The sequence below is a fragment of the Lissotriton helveticus genome, chromosome 1_1 (assembly GCF_964261635.1).
Source record: "Lissotriton helveticus chromosome 1_1, aLisHel1.1, whole genome shotgun sequence".
NCBI classification, from domain to species: domain Eukaryota; kingdom Metazoa; phylum Chordata; class Amphibia; order Caudata; family Salamandridae; genus Lissotriton; species Lissotriton helveticus.
In genome coordinates, this window is record NC_136057.1 from 1,568,738,447 (window position 1) to 1,568,758,245 (window position 19,799).

The window sequence follows — 19,799 nt, forward strand, 5'->3', positions numbered from 1 at the left end:
GCATACTGCAGTCTGGCCAGCACATCCATGCCACACTTGGCATTGTGTACATTCTCATTCATGGGTCACATGCCTCCGTCGCACATGCCTGGTTTCCACCTCTCCTCACAATCCGCCATGCCGTTGAAGGCTCATGTACATGACTAGCCCAGGTTACCACAGTAAGTTGTGCTGTTGTGTCTGGTGTGTGGGCATGTTGTATGTGATTTTGTAACATGTGCATTAACAGAGATGTGAGTTGCATGATTGTGGAGTTGGGGTGTGTTCATTTGGTACTTACCAATGAGCAGTGCATTTCCGTAGGTGCCATCCTGGAAGCGCCAGTTGATGATGGACTGTCATAAGATGTAGAAATCATGCACACTGCCTGGGTAGTTGGCGATGACATTGGTGAAGAGTCCCCGGTGGTCCACTATTGCCTACACATTGATGGAATGCGTGTGCTTTCTGTTGAAGTAATTGTGTGCAGTGTCCGCAGGGGACACAAGTAGGACATGTGTGCAGTCAATTGCCCCAACATATGTGGGTAGCCAACTATGGTGTAGAAGCCTTCCTTGATCTCCAGTTGTTCCAACGCAGTGTGGGGGAAGTGCAGGTGCTGGGGTACCAAGCTGATGACTGCATCCAAGACAGCTGTGAAGAACTTTGATAGGGCTGGCTGTGAGACTCCTCCGACTCTGGCAGTTGTTGGTTGGAAGGTACCAGAGGCCAACAGGTGCAGCACAGCCAACAGCTTTGTCTGCGGAGGGATGTTGGTTGTCCGCTGTGTTGGTACCGTCAGCCTGTGAGCAATGATGGTCAGGATGCGGAGGATGTTTGTCCCTTTGAGCCTGTAGTGGGCAATGACATCCTCTGGTGTTAGGTCTGTGAGGTCGGTGACTTTTCTGAAGGTCCGCTGTCTTTGTCTGCCTGCCTCTGTGGTGGTCCATGGGTTGGTGCGGGGTGGTCTGGGGGGGTTTGCGGGCCTGGATGTGCTGGCGGTGGGTGTTGTGGCCCTCTTGGGGCTCCGAGCTGCATGATCAGTAGCTCCATGGCATCTGTTGTTCTTCTGGTGTGGCTCTGGGCTGGGCTCTCTTTTATGGTGCAGGTTGTCGTCCGACTTTACACCAGGTAAGAGCAGGTGTTAAATCCCTGCTGCTAACGTGCCTTATTACCTGTTTTGGGATCTTATCACCGATCTGGCTGGTCATTGAGAATGTTGCGAAGTGGTGTTTTCGCGGCTTTTTGCACAGGAACGCCTACTCTGCATCTCATTAGCGTTAGTTGCCGGGGTCATCTGTGGCAATGTTGTTTGTGGCCACTATCACAGGTAAATTGGTGATATCGGTTGTTAGCACCAGCTTGTGAATAGGGCAATATATTTATTGCCACTTTGGCTGCGATAAAGTGTCAATAACTCAGCGATAAGTCCTTGAGAATATGCCCCATGGTGTATTTTGTTAAAGATGATTTTTTGATTATGAAACAAAAATATTTGCTGCAAGTAATGGGTCACAGTAAAGTTCAACAGAAGGGAGTTAAATTGAAGCTCAAGTGCTCATTGAAAATAATTACCCTGGATTGGAAGCAAAAACAACACAGCTACCATCGTTTTAGTTTCTAATAGGGCTAAGGTGTCTCAGCGAGTTCAAATCTGGTTGCTGAAATATGCAGTGATCTCAAGGTCAAACCCAAGCAAGGCTGACTCAGCCTTCCATTCTTCTGAGGTCAGCAAATTTTGGACCATTAAATTTGGTGATAGTTGCAACTATTGTTTACAGAGCTTACAAATGGCGGGAGCTCTAAATAAGATGATTTGTTTTTAATGATACCTAGTGAAATGTACCTGTTGTAAAATCTCTCGAAACATTTTAATTGCATTTTATCATATGCTTCAGTACTGAACTTGTATGGGACATGCTAAACTGTTTGTATGTACATCAGCACAGACAAGAACCCTTTTTTATCTACCAATTGCCTCTGTTGTATAGGAAAGTGTGGATTCTAGAGCATGTGTTGCAAAAAAGCATGGCTCCCAGCGTGAGCACATTCAGTGAGGTGAATTTGTGCATGTAGGGGTAATTTAAGCAGTCACAAGCATGGTAAAAATGCACAAAAACAGATTTCCAAATGATTTTCTGTTTGGATGGATCTGAAGTTTACCAGTTAAAACCTGAAGTCTTAATTAATTTTTCTCAGAGACGCTACAAAACTGCGTGCCAGTACAGAGGAAGTGCCACCATTAACGCCAAAACCTTACACCTCCCTATAGCAGATGTAACAAGGAGAAATGTACAAAAACAATCCTGCAGACAACGGAGAAACCCTTGCAGTCTGGTGCAAGGGTGCCTGCGTTGGCGCTAGGCACCAAATTTTGCACTGGTTAAAATGACTGGAATGGACCTTATCTCGTAAATACGGTGCATTCCCGCCCTTTCAAATTGGCGTGGGGCAGCGCAGCAATAAGACTTGTAGCACTGTCCTATGCCAATTTTTTGTAAATGAGTTTCTGAGTGTTATGGTCGGAATACTATCTCCAACTAAAAACATGTGCAAGCAATGTTCAAAAGTTAACATTTTTTAATACGCGATACATGTGAAAAAAATATACTTAGTACCTGATGCACCTTAAGGCAGTGATCTACATGAAGATAATTGCACTGGAGTTATGCCTTGAGTGCAAACGTAAGACAAGATTCCACTTGATAGCCTTTACATAGTGGCACAATGCTAAATCGCATCACGCGGCATGATCCTACATGTGTTTTTATTGCCCTCGCTGCTTGATGTGCGGTAAATGTGTCATTGTGCTAAATTAGCCCTTTGAACCACAAAAGTCTGTCTGTATCCACACAAATATTAGCAAAGCTGCACATGCATTTCACATTGTCCCATGAGTTTGGAAATTGGCGCTCCAATACTCTTTAGGTTGCAGGTGGTAGACCTCTATTGCTAATGGAAGGAGTTGCCCTGTTCTCCTTCTCGGGTGTTGGAAATCTTGGGCCAGATTTACATGAAAGTGCAGCAGCGCAGCACCGCAAGCCTTTTGGCTGCGCCACGCTGTGGCACTTTCAAAGCACAGGATTGCCACATATTTAAAATAATGTATCGCATTCCTGTACTCTCCCCTGTGCTGGCGCACAAACAGCTGCCATGCGCCGGCGCAGGCACCTTTGCACCATGGTGCAAGAATGGCTGCGTCATGGGAAGATTGTTTTTATGCGGGAAGGGTACCTTCTTGCACAAAAACAATCACTAGAGGCGTTTTCCTCTTGTTGCATCTCGCTACACCATCCCTAGGGTGGTGTAGCATTCTGACTCATTTCCAGGTTTACGATAATCTGGAAATGTTTCAGGTTCCATGGGTGTTGCCTGGGAACAACCACAGCAACACCCATGGAATGCCCCTTTCATTCTAAGTATTGCATGTATAGGGGCCATATTTACAAGGACAGGAAAAGTCACACAGGGTGGCTCTTCCTGTCCTTGTAAATATGTGACAGTGAAATGCTCGACGCACTGGTGGTACAAAAGGCTTGTAAATCTGCCCCCTAGTCCTCACTCTAAACCCCATTTTATTGGTTCAACGAGAATGACAGGATTCTGCTGCTTTTTATTTCAGTGTGATAACACAATCAGATTCGATGAGCGAACACCGGAAATAAACGTAACAGTTGTGTGTGATGATCATGTGCAAATGATGACGCTTCCAGTGAATGACTTCTGAACATGTTCCCTTAGAGACAAAATAGGCGGCGGGTTTACCATCCAGCACTCACACCTCCTGGTCCACCCATTTTTATCTTGAATAAACACATTTACTGCAGCAAAATGCAAAGCAAATCTCGACCGTCTCGCATTACTGACCACATTTCACATCTATTTTTAAAAAAACTGCTTCAGAGGAACACGTCTCTCGTGTACACGTTGGCAAAGAAAAAGCAACATTTCTAGTCCTTACTCTATTAAAAAAGGTTTGCAAAATATCAAGCTACTTATCTTGATTCCACCTCAAACTTATTTCTTCCACTACCGTTATGTTCTTCTCTGTATCTCCTATGTTCTTGTGTCTTTATCTCACATTTGCATATTATTTTTCGTCACTGTTTTCTGCCTGAATTAGCGTTCTCCTATCTTTATTTTCCGCTCGTCTTCTAACTTGCTCTCTCTCTTGTGCTGGGTTCAACGCTGATGATGACAAATACGTTCTGTTACCTGAAATAAGTGCCGATACCCACTACTGAGGAATAATACCGGCACAAATTAGGCACGGGACTTATTCTGTTTGTGCATTTGAGGCCCATTTTAGTCTGACCTCTGTTTCTCCTGTGTCCGACCATTTGAGTGTCTAGATATCCGTGCTTTACACGTATTTATCAGGATGGTAATCACTGTTTCTTGAGACTGAGTCCATTGGAAGGTATCTGATATAAGCATCGTTTGGTTTTAATGAGCTATTCTTTTAGCCCTTCTTACGCCTCTAACGAGATTCATTTTCTTATTTTAGGAAAATGAGTCCAAAGATTTGCTGGCTCTGTAAATTATCACAGGACGGGTCTACTGGGGTCACATCAAAGTAAGTCGCAAAAAACAATCCTCAAAAATGTACATTGGTTTTGTGGAAGACCACTAATAATGTTGTATGCTTCTTTGTGTGGTCAGGAGGAAGAGGAGTAACTTTTGTTATAGAATGTCCTATTTGCTTACATTATAAGTAGCATATAGGACGTGTAAGGTATTTGAAACAAGATTCTGTTATCATATTAATAACAATATCATCAAGGGGTCTGCTTGCAAAAAAAAAAAAAAAGTTTTTGGAGCACAATTTAAAGAAAATAAGTCAACTTTTTGGGAAATGCAGCACCGTTTCTTTTGAAGAAAATGATCTTCATTAAAAAAAGACAAACATTTACTTAATTTAAAAGTAATTACAGGCCTGCTGGTCTGGTGACTCTAGCAGGCCACCATTCCAGTGATGTATCAAGTGAGTCACAAATTGTTACCTACCTCATATATAGTATGAGGTAGGTCAGATCAAGACACACTCCTCATAATTTTATGAACCAACCTACTAGTACATCAGTAGGTTTGTAATATTCTATATTGGCCGCCAAAATGCTGTCCACAAATTGCAACCAGTATTTAGGATATCTGGGCCTAAATTGCTTTGTAATGCTGCACTGTTTAACCCCTCCGCCGCGGGGGTAATTCCCCGCGGTACGGGGGGGAGGGGCCGCGTGCGGCGCCGCGCTGCTCGTGACGAGCCCAGCTCGTCATGAGGCACAGTGGAGCTGTACTCATGATGAGCTGGGCTCGTCACAACTCGGCCCACTCATTGATTCACAGGCGGGGAATCAATTTTGCGTGGGCGGGCCGCGGCCGTTATGACGAGCCCAGCTCCACTGTGCCTCATGACGAGCTGGGCTCATCATTTAAAGAAGTTTTGTTATTCATTCTCATGCTTAAAATGTATTTTTCTCCCTCTTGTAATCCTCAGGCACCCTTGAGTCTGAAGGGGAGAAATTGTGGCAAATTCAAAGTGATCCACAAAAATCTCATTATACATACCTGCTAGAAATTGTGTCTCTACATGGCAAAGGTGTGCACCAGGTCCAATTCGGGACCACAAAACTAGTCAGGGTTAGCTAGATACATACAAATATATAACCTGTGCTCAATCTCTGATAGCTTGTCACAGAGCAGTCAGGTTTACCTAAAGAAGCAATGTATAAAGTATTTTGTGCAACACACACACACCCAGGCATACACATGCACACACACAGACACACACAATGAACACATCAGAAAAAAACTCCAAACAGGTTTAGTAGAATAGTGAATATATCTCTGAGTAAATCAAAACCTAAACAACAAAAAGCTAATTAGTTGAAAATTGGAGATACACATTTTTAAAAAATAAAGCAAAAATTGTGTTTTTTAAGTCAATATCGCTAAACGGTTACTTTAGGCTGCATTAGAACAGGATAAAACCAAAGTTCGGATAGACCACAAAGGAGGGCAGACCAGCTACAGGACTCAAACAGGTCTCACTGACAAAGTACTTTGGATGGAGCAAAGCATTGACATCGAGAGTACGATGCATTGGTTCCAAATCACACAGGTAGATTGATGCATCAAAGTCGAACCTGGCAGTAGAGACCTGGGATCAGCGATGCGTCAGAGTCGAACCTTGCAGTCTGGACCTGGGATCGGTGATGGATTGTCATTGAGCCATGCAAGGATGTAGTCAAATTGGAACTGCATCAATTTCAAAGGGCACTGCATCAGTTCTGATCAGTGCAGTGGTTTCAATGTGTCAGTTTTGTAAAAAACAGCTTTCAGAACCTACTTCGGAGGCCTAGGACTGGATAGGGCACCTCAGGCATGGGTAGGACACACAGAAGGCAGAGTCAAGAGGCACCAGTAGAGTTTCAAGAAGTCTTCTACATCCCTGAGAAATCAGAAAACAGGAGGAATGCCAGTAAGCACTTGGAGTCTCTCCGGGTTCCAGGGAGATGGGTCCAATCCTTATCTTCAGCAGGGAAGAGATCAGAAGGGCAGCTCAGCAAATCAATGAAGCAGTTCCTTAGAACAGTCAGGCAATCAGTGTGGCAATCCTTGTAGCACAGCAGTACTTAGTCCTGGCAGCGTTCTATCAAAAGTAGTTAGAAGTCAATAGCGCGATAAGGTTTCTTGAGGTCAACCTAGTCTGGGGTAAATCCAAGATTCGGGCTGACTACTATGGAGGCAGGCTGGCTGCAGGACTCAACAGGTTCCACTCACAAAGTGCCTTGGATGGAGCAAAGCATTGTCTGACAGCACAATGCATCAGTTCCGATTCATGCAGTCGGGTCGATGCGTCGAGGTCGAGCCTCGCATTTGAATAGGCACTGCGTCCTCGAGCTGTGCAACGATGTCTTCAGAATGGCACTGTGTTGATGTCAAAGGACACATCAGTTCAGATCGATGCAGTGGTGACGATGCATCGGTTTTGCAGCAAAGGAGTGGAAGAATCCACTTCTGAGGCCTAGGACTGGCATGTAAGTCAAGGGTAGGACTCACAGATGGCAGAGTCTAGCAGCACCAGTAGAGTTTCAAAAAGTATTTTATGACCCTGGGACTTCAGAAAACAGGAAGCAAATCAGCAAGCCCTTGGAGTCACTCTTGGTTCAAGTGAGATGAGTCCAGTCCTTATCTTCAGCAGGGCAGAGACCAGCAGGCAGTAGGGCAGCTCATCAAAGCAATGAATCAGTTCCTTAGAACAGTCAGACAAGCAGAGTGAGAATCCTTGTAGCACAGCAGTCCTTACTCCTGGCAGAGTTCTTCACAGGTCCATAGTGTGTACTGTCTTGCTAGAGTTAGAGCCCCAGTACTTACAGCCAAATGAGGTTTTGAAGGGGAGGTAATTTCAAAGCAGCTCCTTGAAATACACAGGCCCCCTTTCATCTAAGTCCTGTCCACCAGGCTACCTGTGGGGGTAATCAGACCTTTGTGTGGGGACAGGACACAGCCTATTCAGATGTGTCAGCTTCCTTTCCCTCTTCCTGCCCAGGAAGGCTAACAGAATGCAGATTAATACAGATGAGCCCTTTGTCACACACAGCCCTTCCTGTTTTTGTGGCTGTGTAGTAGGAATGCACAAAGTGTAGCTGTCACCCAGTCCAGACATGTACTAGAGATAGGCTGCCGGTACACAGAGTAAAGTTAAGAGCCGAGAAATGCCCACTTTCTAAAAGTGGCATATCTAAAATAGCAATATTAAACCCAACTTTATCCCTAAAGAGGATTTATCATTACCATTCCAAAGATATGAAACATGATTTATCCACTCTTCTCAAATTAAGAATTGTAGCTTACAAGTATTTTAAGGAAATCCCAATGCTAGCCTATGACGGACCACAGCTGCGTCCACTTCAGCTTCAGAAAGAACACGATCCACCACCACCAGCAACAGGTTGCACGCAGAAGCTGGAACAAGATCACAGCCGACCAGCTCACCGCATCCCTGAGCCAGGACCCCCCCGCCAGCTCAGCGAACCCCAGCCAGGCCGCCAACAACCTCACGAAGTGGATCACCAACTGCGCTGATGACCTCGCCCCTCTGAGGACCCCGCCCAGCAGACCCGGCAGTAAGAAAGCACCATGGTTCACCGACGAACTCAAGAGCTCCAAGAAAAACTGCCGAGCCCTCGAGAAAGCCTGGCGCAGAGACCCTACACCAGACAACATGACCACCCTCAAGCTCGCCACTCGTAAACACCACCAACTGATCCACACCACCAAGAAAACCGCATACCTTCCCTGAGAGCTGGAAGCACGCCGAACTCAGCGCCCTACTGAAGAAACCATCAGCGGACCCCACCGAACTCAAAAACTACCGCCCCATCTCGCTCCTCCCGTTCCCGGCCAAAGTCATCGAGAAGACCGTCAACAAGCAGCTGACAGCCTTCCTCCTGACGAACGGATCCCTCAACCTCTCGCAGTCCGGCTTCCGGGCCAACCACAGCACAGAGACCGCCCTCATCGCAGCCACCGATGACATCCGAGCCCTGCTCGACAACGGGGAAACTGCGGCCCTCATCCTCCTGGACCTCTCCTCGGCATTCGACACTATCTGCCACCGCACCCTAGTGCAGCGCCTCAGCAACGTCGTAATCCAAGAGAAGGCACTAGAATGGATCACCTCCTTCCTCGCCGGAAGAACACAGAGAGTCCGCCTCCCCCCGTTCAGATCAGAAGCCACAGAAGTCATCTGCGGCGTTCCCCAGGGCTCCTCGCTCAGCCCCACCCTCTTCAATATCTACATGAGCCCCCTTGCGGCCATCGCACGCCAGCACAACCTCAACATCATCTCTTACGCCGACGACACCCAGCTGATCCTCTCCCTCACCAACGACCCCGCCACCGCCAGAGCCAACCTACGCGAAGGGATGACAGACATAGCCAAGTGGATGATGAACAGCCGCCTGAAACTGAACTCAGACAAGACGGAAGTCCTCATCCTGGGCTCTTCACCCTCTGCCTGGGACGACTCCTGGTGGCCCCCCGCCCTGGGCAGCACACCCAAGCCAACAGACCACGCACGCAACCTGGGCTTCATCCTGGACTCCTCCCTCTCCATGACCAGACAAGTCAACGCCATCTCCTCATCGTGCTTCAACATCCTGCGCATGCTACGTAAGATCTTCCGGTGGATCCCCACCGAGACCAGGAAGACGGTCACCCAGGCCCTCGTCACCAGCCGCCTGGACTACGGCAACTCCCTCTACGCCGGATCCACTGCCAGACTCCAGAGGAAACTCCAGCGGATCCAGAACGCCTCAGCGAGACTCATCCTCGACATCCCCCGACACAGCCATATCTCCGGACACCTGAGAGACCTGCACTGGCTCCCGGTCAACAAGAGAATCACCTTCCGTCTCCTCACCCACGCACACAAAGCCCTACACAACCAAGGCCCAAGATACCTCAACAGCCGCCTCAACTTCCACGCTCCCACACGCCAGCTTCGATCGACCAGCCTCGCCCTCGCCGCCGTCCCCCGCATCCGAAGAGCCACCACAGGAGGAAGGTCCTTCTCCTACCTGGCCGCCAAGACTTGGAACGCCCTCCCGACCCACCTCCGCCTGCCCCAAGACCACCTTGCCTTCAGGAGGCAGCTCAAGACCTGGCTGTTCGAGCAGTAGCGGACCCCCCCCCCCCTCCTCAAGCACCTTGAGACCATCCGGGTGAGTAGTGCGCGATATAAATGCATTGATTGATTGATTATGAGAGGAGTAATCCTCACAATAGTGAAAAACGAATGTAGCTGTTTGTCGCTATCAGGACATGTAAGACTTAAGAGTATATGCACTACCTTTTATTACACAGCACCCTGCCCTTGGGGCTACCTAGTGCCTACCTACCTTACGTGTGACTTATGTGTAACAAAATGGGAATGTAAGGCTTGGCAAATGGTTTTAAATTCCAAGTCAAAGTGGTGCTACACTGAAACACACAGGCTTGGCAATGGCAGGCCTGAAACAGATTTGAAAGGCTACTTTTGCGGGTGGCGCAACCAGTGCTGCAGGCCCATAAGTAGCATTTTGTGTACAGAACCTGGGTATATGATATACCACTTTACAAGGGACCTAATGTAACCTAAATAAGCCAATCAGGTATAAACAAATGTCACCATGTTTAGGGGAGAAGCACATGCACCTTAGCCCCTGTTAACTGTGGCAAAGTGCCCAGGGTTCGAAGGCCAACAAAAAGATACAGCAAAAAGTTGTGTAATCATGCAAAAAGTTGGGGGAAGACCACCCTAAGGATGACAGGTCTAACAATACCTACTTGAACTAATTGGTCGATTAGCATCTTGGAATACAGAGTGACTCCACCGAAGCTTCTGGGAATTCACATGGACCAGCTGGGAGTTCTGTTCTGTGCCTGATGGCCATAAATTCAGACGGGTTTCTATTTGGTGTGCTTTCAGTACACCCCACAAGCCACATGTTTGTGCATGTGGGCATTTGAGTTAATCTCGCCTACTGTAGTGCAATCAGCCTTCATCAATCTGAGGTCTCTTTGGTTATCAGCAGCCAGGCAACTAGGACTGAAAAATGAAGTAGAAGCAGCTGTGGAAGAGATGTGTGCTGATTATTTCAATTAGCAAACAGTTTTCGTCTGGCAGTGCAAAAACAATTAAAATATTTTTGTTAAGGAAGTCAGGAAGCAAATTTAGAGATCACTGGTCTATGTTGGTAATCATTTAGCAATCAGAAGAAATCAATTGCTACCTAGAAATATTAGCAATTGAGGAGGGCGAATAACTGGCTATACATCTGAAAATGATATCCAGGAGAAAATTGTGTTACATTATAGTAATTCATTAAGCTAATTTTGTGTTACTCTTCTTATGCGGAATTCCCAAAATGATGCTAGTATGCCAAATCCCATATTATCGTACTGTTGCGCCGTTCATGTATATAATTTACAGCGAACGCATGGGAACAATATAAACAACAATATGTGAGGGGCTGTTGTTAGAGGTGCTTTGCTATTTTACACTATTATTTGAATTTGAATGCTTCCTCACATCTAAAGTGAACAGAACATTTTAAGCTAGTATACAGTGCCAAATGTGAACTTAATTCTACTTTATTTTTCTGAAATGTTGTTTAACTATTCCACATCAAATTATGTGAATTACACTCACCCCTATCGAAATGGTCTCCCTAAGGGTATACAACCGTTACAACGCAACTATTACAATGGACTACTTTTACAACGCAACTTTTACAACGCAGGATCCCTTACAACGAACTACCATTACAACGCATGTTTTTACATCGCAGATGCCTTTACAACGCATGCCATTACAACGTAAGTATTGGTAAGTATATAATTTTATTAAAAATGTTATAGGTTTGGGTTTTTGGGTACAGGGGTATTTTTAGGGTTCAGGGATAGGTTTGGGTTTTGGGGTACAGGGGTATTTTTAGGGTTCAGGGCTAGGTTTGGGGTACAGGGGTATTTTTAGGGTTCAGGGATAGGTTTGGGTTTTGGAGTACAGGGGTATTTTTAGGGTTCAGGGCTAGGTTTGGGTTTTTGGGTACAGGGGTATTTTTAGGGTTCAGGGCTAGGTTTGGGTTTTTGGGTACAGGGGTATTTTTAGGGTTCAGGGATAGGTTTGGGTTTTGGGGTACAGGGGTATTTTTAGGGTTTAGGGCTAGGCTTTGGTTTTGGGGTACAGGGGTATTTTAGGGTTCAGGGCTAGGTTTGGGTTTTTGGTTACAGGGGTATTTTAGGGTTCAGGGCTAGGTTTGGGTTTTGGGGTACAGGGGTACAGGGTAAAAATAAAGTACAATTAAAATTAAATTAAATTAAATTATATTAATTTTAATTAATTACATTTTTAAAAATATTATATACTTACGTTGTAATGGCATGCGTTGTAAAGGCATCTGCAATGTAAAACATGCGTTGTAATGGTAGTTCGTTGTAATGGATCCTGCGTTGTAAAAATTGCGTTGTAAAGGTAGGCGTTGTAAAAGTATGCGTTGTAACGTCATACATCCCTCTCTAAGTATTCACATGCAAAATTTTCTAGGACCTGTCAGTTGCCCTTTAGCTACATTCTCCCAAGTAGTTCTTAACTAGGGGGAGTCTGAAGGACCCATCAATACCTAACTGGGATTGCTAACTAATATTGGAATTGTAAATCAGATATTACCTTTTCTGATGAAGTTCACAGAATTGTGTATTAGATGGTGTGTTTTTAGGGAACTATTTAGGTGAAAGATTACAAGACGCATACCTGTTGGATAGTGTTCTGGTGATAAGGTTTATTGAAATGCATTATGGAGAGTGCATGAATTAGAGGGGAACGAAAGAAGCATATAGAAAGTGTTAGATTTGGGGGTCTCTATTTGGCACAGGTAGGTACTTGTGACAAATAGGGACACTTGCCTCTAGTCATGGTAAGGGTGTACACTCCTAAAATAACCCCTGCTCACCCCCTTGATAGCTTGGCACGAGCAGACAGGCTTATCTCAGAGGCAGTGTGGAAAGCATTTGTGACCACATACAGTAACCCAGTGACAACACTACAGATGCAAACCACACAGTTGTATATTAAAAAAAAGGTATTTTTTATATCGACTTAACACAAGACCACAAATGAAAAAAATTCACAATACTACACTTAAGAAGGTAGTTTTAGCTTACTTCTGCTTAGTTCTTAAGATGCGATACTTTGCGTCAATGTACCTTACGATGCGTTGTGCTTTCACAACAGAAATGTTGCAGAGATGGAAATGTGGCAAAAGTTCCGGTGCAAAGAAATAAAGTAGGCGCTCTCTCCTTGATGCGACATGCTTCCCGGTGATGCTGCGGCGTCTACTGCGACATCGGTCCTCTCGTCCGGCGATGCGAGATGCATTACACAATGCGAGCGGTGACAGGCCCAGTGACAAGCTTCCCAGTGATGGCGCGGTGTCTGCAGTGACGTCGATCCTCTCTCCTGGACAAGCAAATTGCTTCCACAATGATGCGAGCGACGACAGGCCCTGCGACACTCTTCCCGGTGATGCGGCGGCGTCTGCTGCGACGTCGATCCTCTTCTCCGGTGATGAGCCTCGACAGGCCCTGCGACGCGCTTCTCAGAGATGTGGTGACTTCGATCCTTCTCTCCTGCGACACGCTTCCCGGTGATGCGTCAGCGTCTGCTGCGACGTCAATTCTCTTCTCCGGTGATGCGGGGCGCTTCATGTTGTGAAGCGGCAGCGGCAGTGGCAGTTCGACGACATGCTTCATGATCTTGAGTCGCGCTTCTAGCTCCTTGCGACACGCAAATCCCCCCACAAAGTCCAGCACAGCTGCAGGCACTTCAGGAAGACTCTTGGGGAGCTGGTGGGTGAAATCTGTTGTCCCTGAGACTTCAGCAGGAGGCAAGCTCTGTTCCAAGCCCTTGGAGATCCTTCACAAGTTGAAAATAAAGCACACAACATTCTTTCTCCTTTCTTTGGCAGTCAGACAACAACTGCAGGCCAATCCCCCAAGCAGCACTTCAGCTAAGGGATAGTCTCTCCTCAGTTTCTTCAGGTTCTTCTCCTAAGCAAAGGTTTCTTCTTGTTGTCCAAAACTGATCTAATTTCTTGGGATCAGGGTCCCAATATTTATACCCCAAAATCCTTTGTCCTCTGAGAGCAGAGGGGCCTTTGCCCAGCCCAAATCAGTTCTGAAGCACTCTGTTTATAGGAATTTCTACCATGTTCCCTGAGTCAGTTAGGATTATAAGAATGTAACAATCTAACTGCCTATTCTGGCCTATGGAGAACAGAGAGCCTTGCAATAGCGAAAAACACAAATGGCTGTAATTCACTATTAGGACATGCCACACACACCAGGGCTTGTCCTACCTTATACTTACAATGCACCCTGCCCTTGGGCCTACCGTAGGGGTGTCTGGTATGAAGAAAAGGGAAGGTTTAGGGACTGGCAAGTGGGTGCACTTGCCCAGTCAGCGTGACAGTACCAGACTGCACATAGGCTCTGCAATGGCAGACCGTAGACACATTTACAAGGCTGCTTCTGTGGGTGGCACAACCAGTGCACTATACTAGGGTCTGACAAGTAAACCAAATCAGTCAATCAAGGAACCACTAATCAACATATTAATGTACAGTAGGGAGCACTTGCACTGTGGCACTGGACAGCAGTGGCATAGTGCCCAAAGCATCTAACACCAGCAAAAACACATGAGGCAACAGCAAAAATGGAAGGGAGATCCATGCCAATGGTGCCAGGTCTAACAGAAAGGGTGATGACAATTTTAATCACGCTATAAATCATTTGTTAGTTGACCTATACTAATTTTAGGAACTGTGGTGAGTTCTAAGGTTATTTTAACATGTGGAATCTGCTGATCCTCTGCTGGTATTTGATGAACCACGTTTGAGAAAAAACTGTTTTGTCTCCGGATTTACTCATGGAAATTATAGCAGCTGCTCCAAAAGCTTTTTTGAAGGCATCCTTCCTATAAAATCAGACATATCTTCCCTGTCAATGTGAGATAAATGCCTGACATGCTGAATAAAACATACTTCCAACAGCAGTAACCGTCTGTCTGTTGATTCTCCATTGTTCTACTACAGCATCACCATTTTCTTCTAATGAACAACTAGAGTGCTAACATTGCATATTGCAGACAAAAATAAGACACTTTTTTTTTCAATGCATTTTGCAGTAATGGGAGCTGTTGAATTTAAATGTGTTCCTATGGAGCAGGCACGTAAATGAGCTTTGAAGTGTAAATACAGATATGAAACCAAGTGTTTTAAAACATGTGGGGAAATAGTTAATAAAAGCTATCCATATTGAAGTCCAGCAAACCACTTTCCACATCAGTTTGCTCAGGTTATAAAACTGTAAAACAATTTGGTAGACATCAAGGATCTTTTCAATCTTCCAGTTAAATATATGGGAGCAGTTTTTGAGTGTTGCAAGAAGCTATTTTAAACAAAAAGGTTTCTGTTTCAATCTGTAAATACCCTTAGAAAGAATTGTGTTTGGACATTTAATAGTGTTTTCCTTTAATGTTTTCCTACTCCCTTGCATCAGTATTGCATGTAACTACAGAATGTTCTATGGCTGCAAAATATTTTTATTGCGAGTTGTTAATAAGGAAATTATAGTACCTCACAAACCCTCCCCCCTTCAACCGAGGTCTGCGAACGCATCAGCACTTTCTTCTTGGATAAAATTAATAAAATATACTCCACGTTCACCCCGTCACATACCTCCACTCTATCCGACAACCCTGACGAGAACTCACTAACATCAGACAATGGCTATTCCCAACAAGACACAGGCAATTCCCCATGTCTAACGAGTTTTCAACCACTCTCCGAAAACGAGGTACTATCGGTACTAAAAACAATTAAATCGGGCTCTCCTGCGGACCCATGCCCCCATTTTGTGTTTTCCAAAATTGCACCAACACTCTGCCCTTCCATCACCAAACTTTTTAACCAATCACTCACCCCTGCGTCTTTTCCAGAAGCCTGGAAACACGCATCCGTGACCCCCCTTCTGAAGAAAGCCGGATCCGACATCACCAACCCAGAGAATTACAGGCCAATCTCCCAGCTCCCCTACCTCTCCGAGGCTTTGGAAAAACTGGTTAACATACAACTGTCCCGATACCTGGAAGACAACTCACTCCTGGACTCCACCCAGACCGGCTTTAGAGCCAACAATAGCACCGAGGCAACGCTGCTGGCAGTGTCGGACGGTGTGAGATGCATCACAGATCAAGGGGGATCTGTGGCCCTGATACTGCTCGACCTGTCAGCGGTGTTTGACACGGTGTCACACGATTGCCTTTTAAACATCCTCCTAAGTAAAGGAGTGCAAGATACAGCATTAAGCTGGATTAAATCATTTCTTAGCAATCGTAGCCAAGCAGTTCACATGGGCCAATTCCACTCAAAACCCTACCCCATCGGCTGTGGAGTCCCACAAGGGGCTTCATTGAGCCCCACTCTCTTCAATGTCTATGTTTCATCCCTGGCAAACATTGGAAGAAAGAGGGGCATCAGCATATGTTCTTATGCCGACGATACACAGCTGATGGTGAAAATGGATGAGGGATCAGAGACAGCAAAAGAAAAGCTACACGGCTGTCTCTCCGAAATGGCAGACTGGATGCGCAACCATTTCTTAAAGCTAAACGCCGGCAAATCGGAGATACTTCTGTTCGGAGGAGCTAAACTCACATGGAACGCCACATGGTGGCCACCATCACTGGGGTCAGCCCCCCATCCCGAAAGCAAGCCGGGCCGAAGACGGCTGTAATGCCAGAAACCGGTCCCCGGAAGCTTGTTTCCTTCCCAGTGTAAGAATTGGCTTTTGTAGTCTGGTCTGCCCTGTTCCCATGATGCACTGGGCCAGGGACAGACTAATTTGCATACAGCCAGGTTCTGAAACTGGGATGGTGCAATGAGCTAAAAAATGGTGTTGGATCTAGCCCAGATCTCTTGACTGGGTGAGAGTATTCTGCTTAATTCAGAGACTCTGTCCCTCACCACCCCTTGTTGTAAATATTTTTGTCCACCCTAAGCGTGGAAGGGTATACTCAGACATGAGTCCCTTGCTCATTGCACCATCAGGATTCAAGCAAGCCGGGCCGAAGACGGCTGTAATGCCAGAAACCGGTCCCCGGAAGCTTGTTTCCTTCCCAGTGTAAGAATTGGCTTTTGTAGTCTGGTCTGCCCTGTTCCCATGATGCACTGGGCCAGGGACAGACTAATTTGCATACAGCCAGGTTCTGAAACTGGGATGGTGCAATGAGCTAAAAAACGGTATTGGATCTAGCCCAGATCTCTTGACTGGGTGAGAGTATTCTGCTTAATTCAGAGACTCTGTCCCTCACCACCCCTTGTTGTAAATATTTTTGTCCACCCTAAGCGTGGAAGGGTATACTCAGACATGAGTCCCTTGCTCATTGCACCATCAGGATTCAAGCAAGCCGGGCCGAAGACGGCTGTAATGCCAGAAACCGGTCCCCGGAAGCTTGTTTCCTTCCCAGTGTAAGAATTGGCTTTTGTAGTCTGGTCTGCCCTGTTCCCATGATGCACTGGGCCAGGGACAGACTAATTTGCATACAGCCAGGTTCTGAAACTGGGATGGTGCAATGAGCTAAAAAACGGTGTTGGATCTAGCCCAGATCTCTTGACTGGGTGAGAGTATTCTGCTTAATTCAGAGACTCTGTCCCTCACCACCCCTTGTTGTAAATATTTTTGTCCACCCTAAGCGTGGAAGGGTATACTCAGACATGAGTCCCTTGCTCATTGCACCATCAGGATTCAAGCAAGCCGGGCCGAAGACGGCTGTAATGCCAGAAACCGGTCCCCGGAAGCTTGTTTCCTTCCCAGTGTAAGAATTGGCTTTTGTAGTCTGGTCTGCCCTGTTCCCATGATGCACTGGGCCAGGGACAGACTAATTTGCATACAGCCAGGTTCTGAAACTGGGATGGTGCAATGAGCTAAAAAACGGTGTTGGATCTAGCCCAGATCTCTTGACTGGGTGAGAGTATTCTGCTTAATTCAGAGACTCTGTCCCTCACCACCCCTTGTTGTAAATATTTTTGTCCACCCTAAGCGTGGAAGGGTATACTCAGACATGAGTCCCTTGCTCATTGCACCATCAGGATTCAAGCAAGCCGGGCCGAAGACGGCTGTAATGCCAGAAACCGGTCCCCGGAAGCTTGTTTCCTTCCCAGTGTAAGAATTGGCTTTTGTAGTCTGGTCTGCCCTGTTCCCATGATGCACTGGGCCAGGGACAGACTAATTTGCATACAGCCAGGTTCTGAAACTGGGATGGTGCAATGAGCTAAAAAACGGTGTTGGATCTAGCCCAGATCTCTTGACTGGGTGAGAGTATTCTGCTTAATTCAGAGACTCTGTCCCTCACCACCCCTTGTTGTAAATATTTTTGTCCACCCTAAGCGTGGAAGGGTATACTCAGACATGAGTCCCTTGCTCATTGCACCATCAGGATTCAAGCAAGCCGGGCCGAAGACGGCTGTAATGCCAGAAACCGGCCCCCGGAAGCTTGTTTCCTTCCCAGTGTAAGAATTGGCTTTTGTAGTCTGGTCTGCCCTGTTCCCATGATGCACTGGGCCAGGGACAGACTAATTTGCATACAGCCAGGTTCTGAAACTGGGATGGTGCAATGAGCTAAAAAACGGTGTTGGATCTAGCCCAGATCTCTTGACTGGGTGAGAGTATTCTGCTTAATTCAGAGACTCTGTCCCTCACCACCCCTTGTTGTAAATATTTTTGTCCACCCTAAGCGTGGAAGGGTATACTCAGACATGAGTCCCTTGCTCATTGCACCATCAGGATTCAAGCAAGCCGGGCCGAAGACGGCTGTAATGCCAGAAACCGGTCCCCGGAAGCTTGTTTCCTTCCCAGTGTAAGAATTGGCTTTTGTAGTCTGGTCTGCCCTGTTCCCATGATGCACTGGGCCAGGGACAAACTAATTTGCATACAGCCAGGTTCTGAAACTGGGATGGTGCAATGAGCTAAAAAAACGGTGTTGGATCTAGCCCAGATCTCTTGACTGGGTGAGAGTATTCTGCTTAATTCAGAGACTCTGTCCCTCACCACCCCTTGTTGTAAATATTTTTGTCCACCCTAAGCGTGGAAGGGTATACTCAGACATGAGTCCCTTGCTCATTGCACCATCAGGATTCAAGCAAGCCGGGCCGAAGACGGCTGTAATGCCAGAAACCGGTCCCCGGAAGCTTGTTTCCTTCCCAGTGTAAGAATTGGCTTTTGTAGTCTGGTCTGCCCTGTTCCCATGATGCACTGGGCCAGGGACAGACTAATTTGCATACAGCCAGGTTCTGAAACTGGGATGGTGCAATGAGCTAAAAAACGGTGTTGGATCTAGCCCAGATCTCTTGACTGGGTGAGAGTATTCTGCTTAATTCAGAGACTCTGTCCCTCACCACCCCTTGTTGTAAATATTTTTGTCCACCCTAAGCGTGGAAGGGTATACTCAGACATGAGTCCCTTGCTCATTGCACCATCAGGATTCAAGCAAGCCGGGCCGAAGACGGCTGTAATGCCAGAAACCGGTCCCCGGAAGCTTGTTTCCTTCCCAGTGTAAGAATTGGCTTTTGTAGTCTGGTCTGCCCTGTTCCCATGATGCACTGGGCCAGGGACAGACTAATTTGCATACAGCCAGGTTCTGAAACTGGGATGGTGCAATGAGCTAAAAAACGGTGTTGGATCTAGCCCAGATCTCTTGACTGGGTGAGAGTATTCTGCTTAATTCAGAGACTCTGTCCCTCACCACCCCTTGTTGTAAATATTTCTGTCCACCCTAAGCGTGGAAGGGTATACTCAGACATGAGTCCCTTGCTCATTGCACCATCAGGATTCAAGCAAGCCGGGCCGAAGACGGCTGTAATGCCAGAAACCGGTCCCCGGAAGCTTGTTTCCTTCCCAGTGTAAGAATTGGCTTTTGTAGTCTGGTCTGCCCTGTTCCCATGATGCACTGGGCCAGGGACAGACTAATTTGCATACAGCCAGGTTCTGAAACTGGGATGGTGCAATGAGCTAAAAAACGGTGTTGGATCTAGCCCAGATCTCTTGACTGGGTGAGAGTATTCTGCTTAATTCAGAGACTCTGTCCCTCACCACCCCTTGTTGTAAATATTTTTGTCCACCCTAAGCGTGGAAGGGTATACTCAGACATGAGTCCCTTGCTCATTGCACCATCAGGATTCAAGCAAGCCGGGCCGAAGACGGCTGTAATGCCAGAAACC

At 46.5% G+C, this 19,799-nt stretch overlaps 1 protein-coding gene across 2 annotated transcripts in view; it reads left to right on the plus strand.

Annotated features, from left to right (window-relative positions):
• The window catches only part of RGS13 (regulator of G protein signaling 13), a 348,690-nt gene that overhangs the window by 260,022 nt on the left and 68,869 nt on the right, over positions 1-19,799 (plus strand). For both annotated transcript variants that reach the window (XM_078658602.1, XM_078658592.1), the window contains exon 2: positions 4,487-4,555. In XM_078658602.1, the coding sequence (XP_078514728.1) occupies positions 4,491-4,555 (65 nt within the window). In that variant the 5' untranslated portion in view covers positions 4,487-4,490. The remainder of the gene's footprint in view (positions 1-4,486; positions 4,556-19,799) is intronic.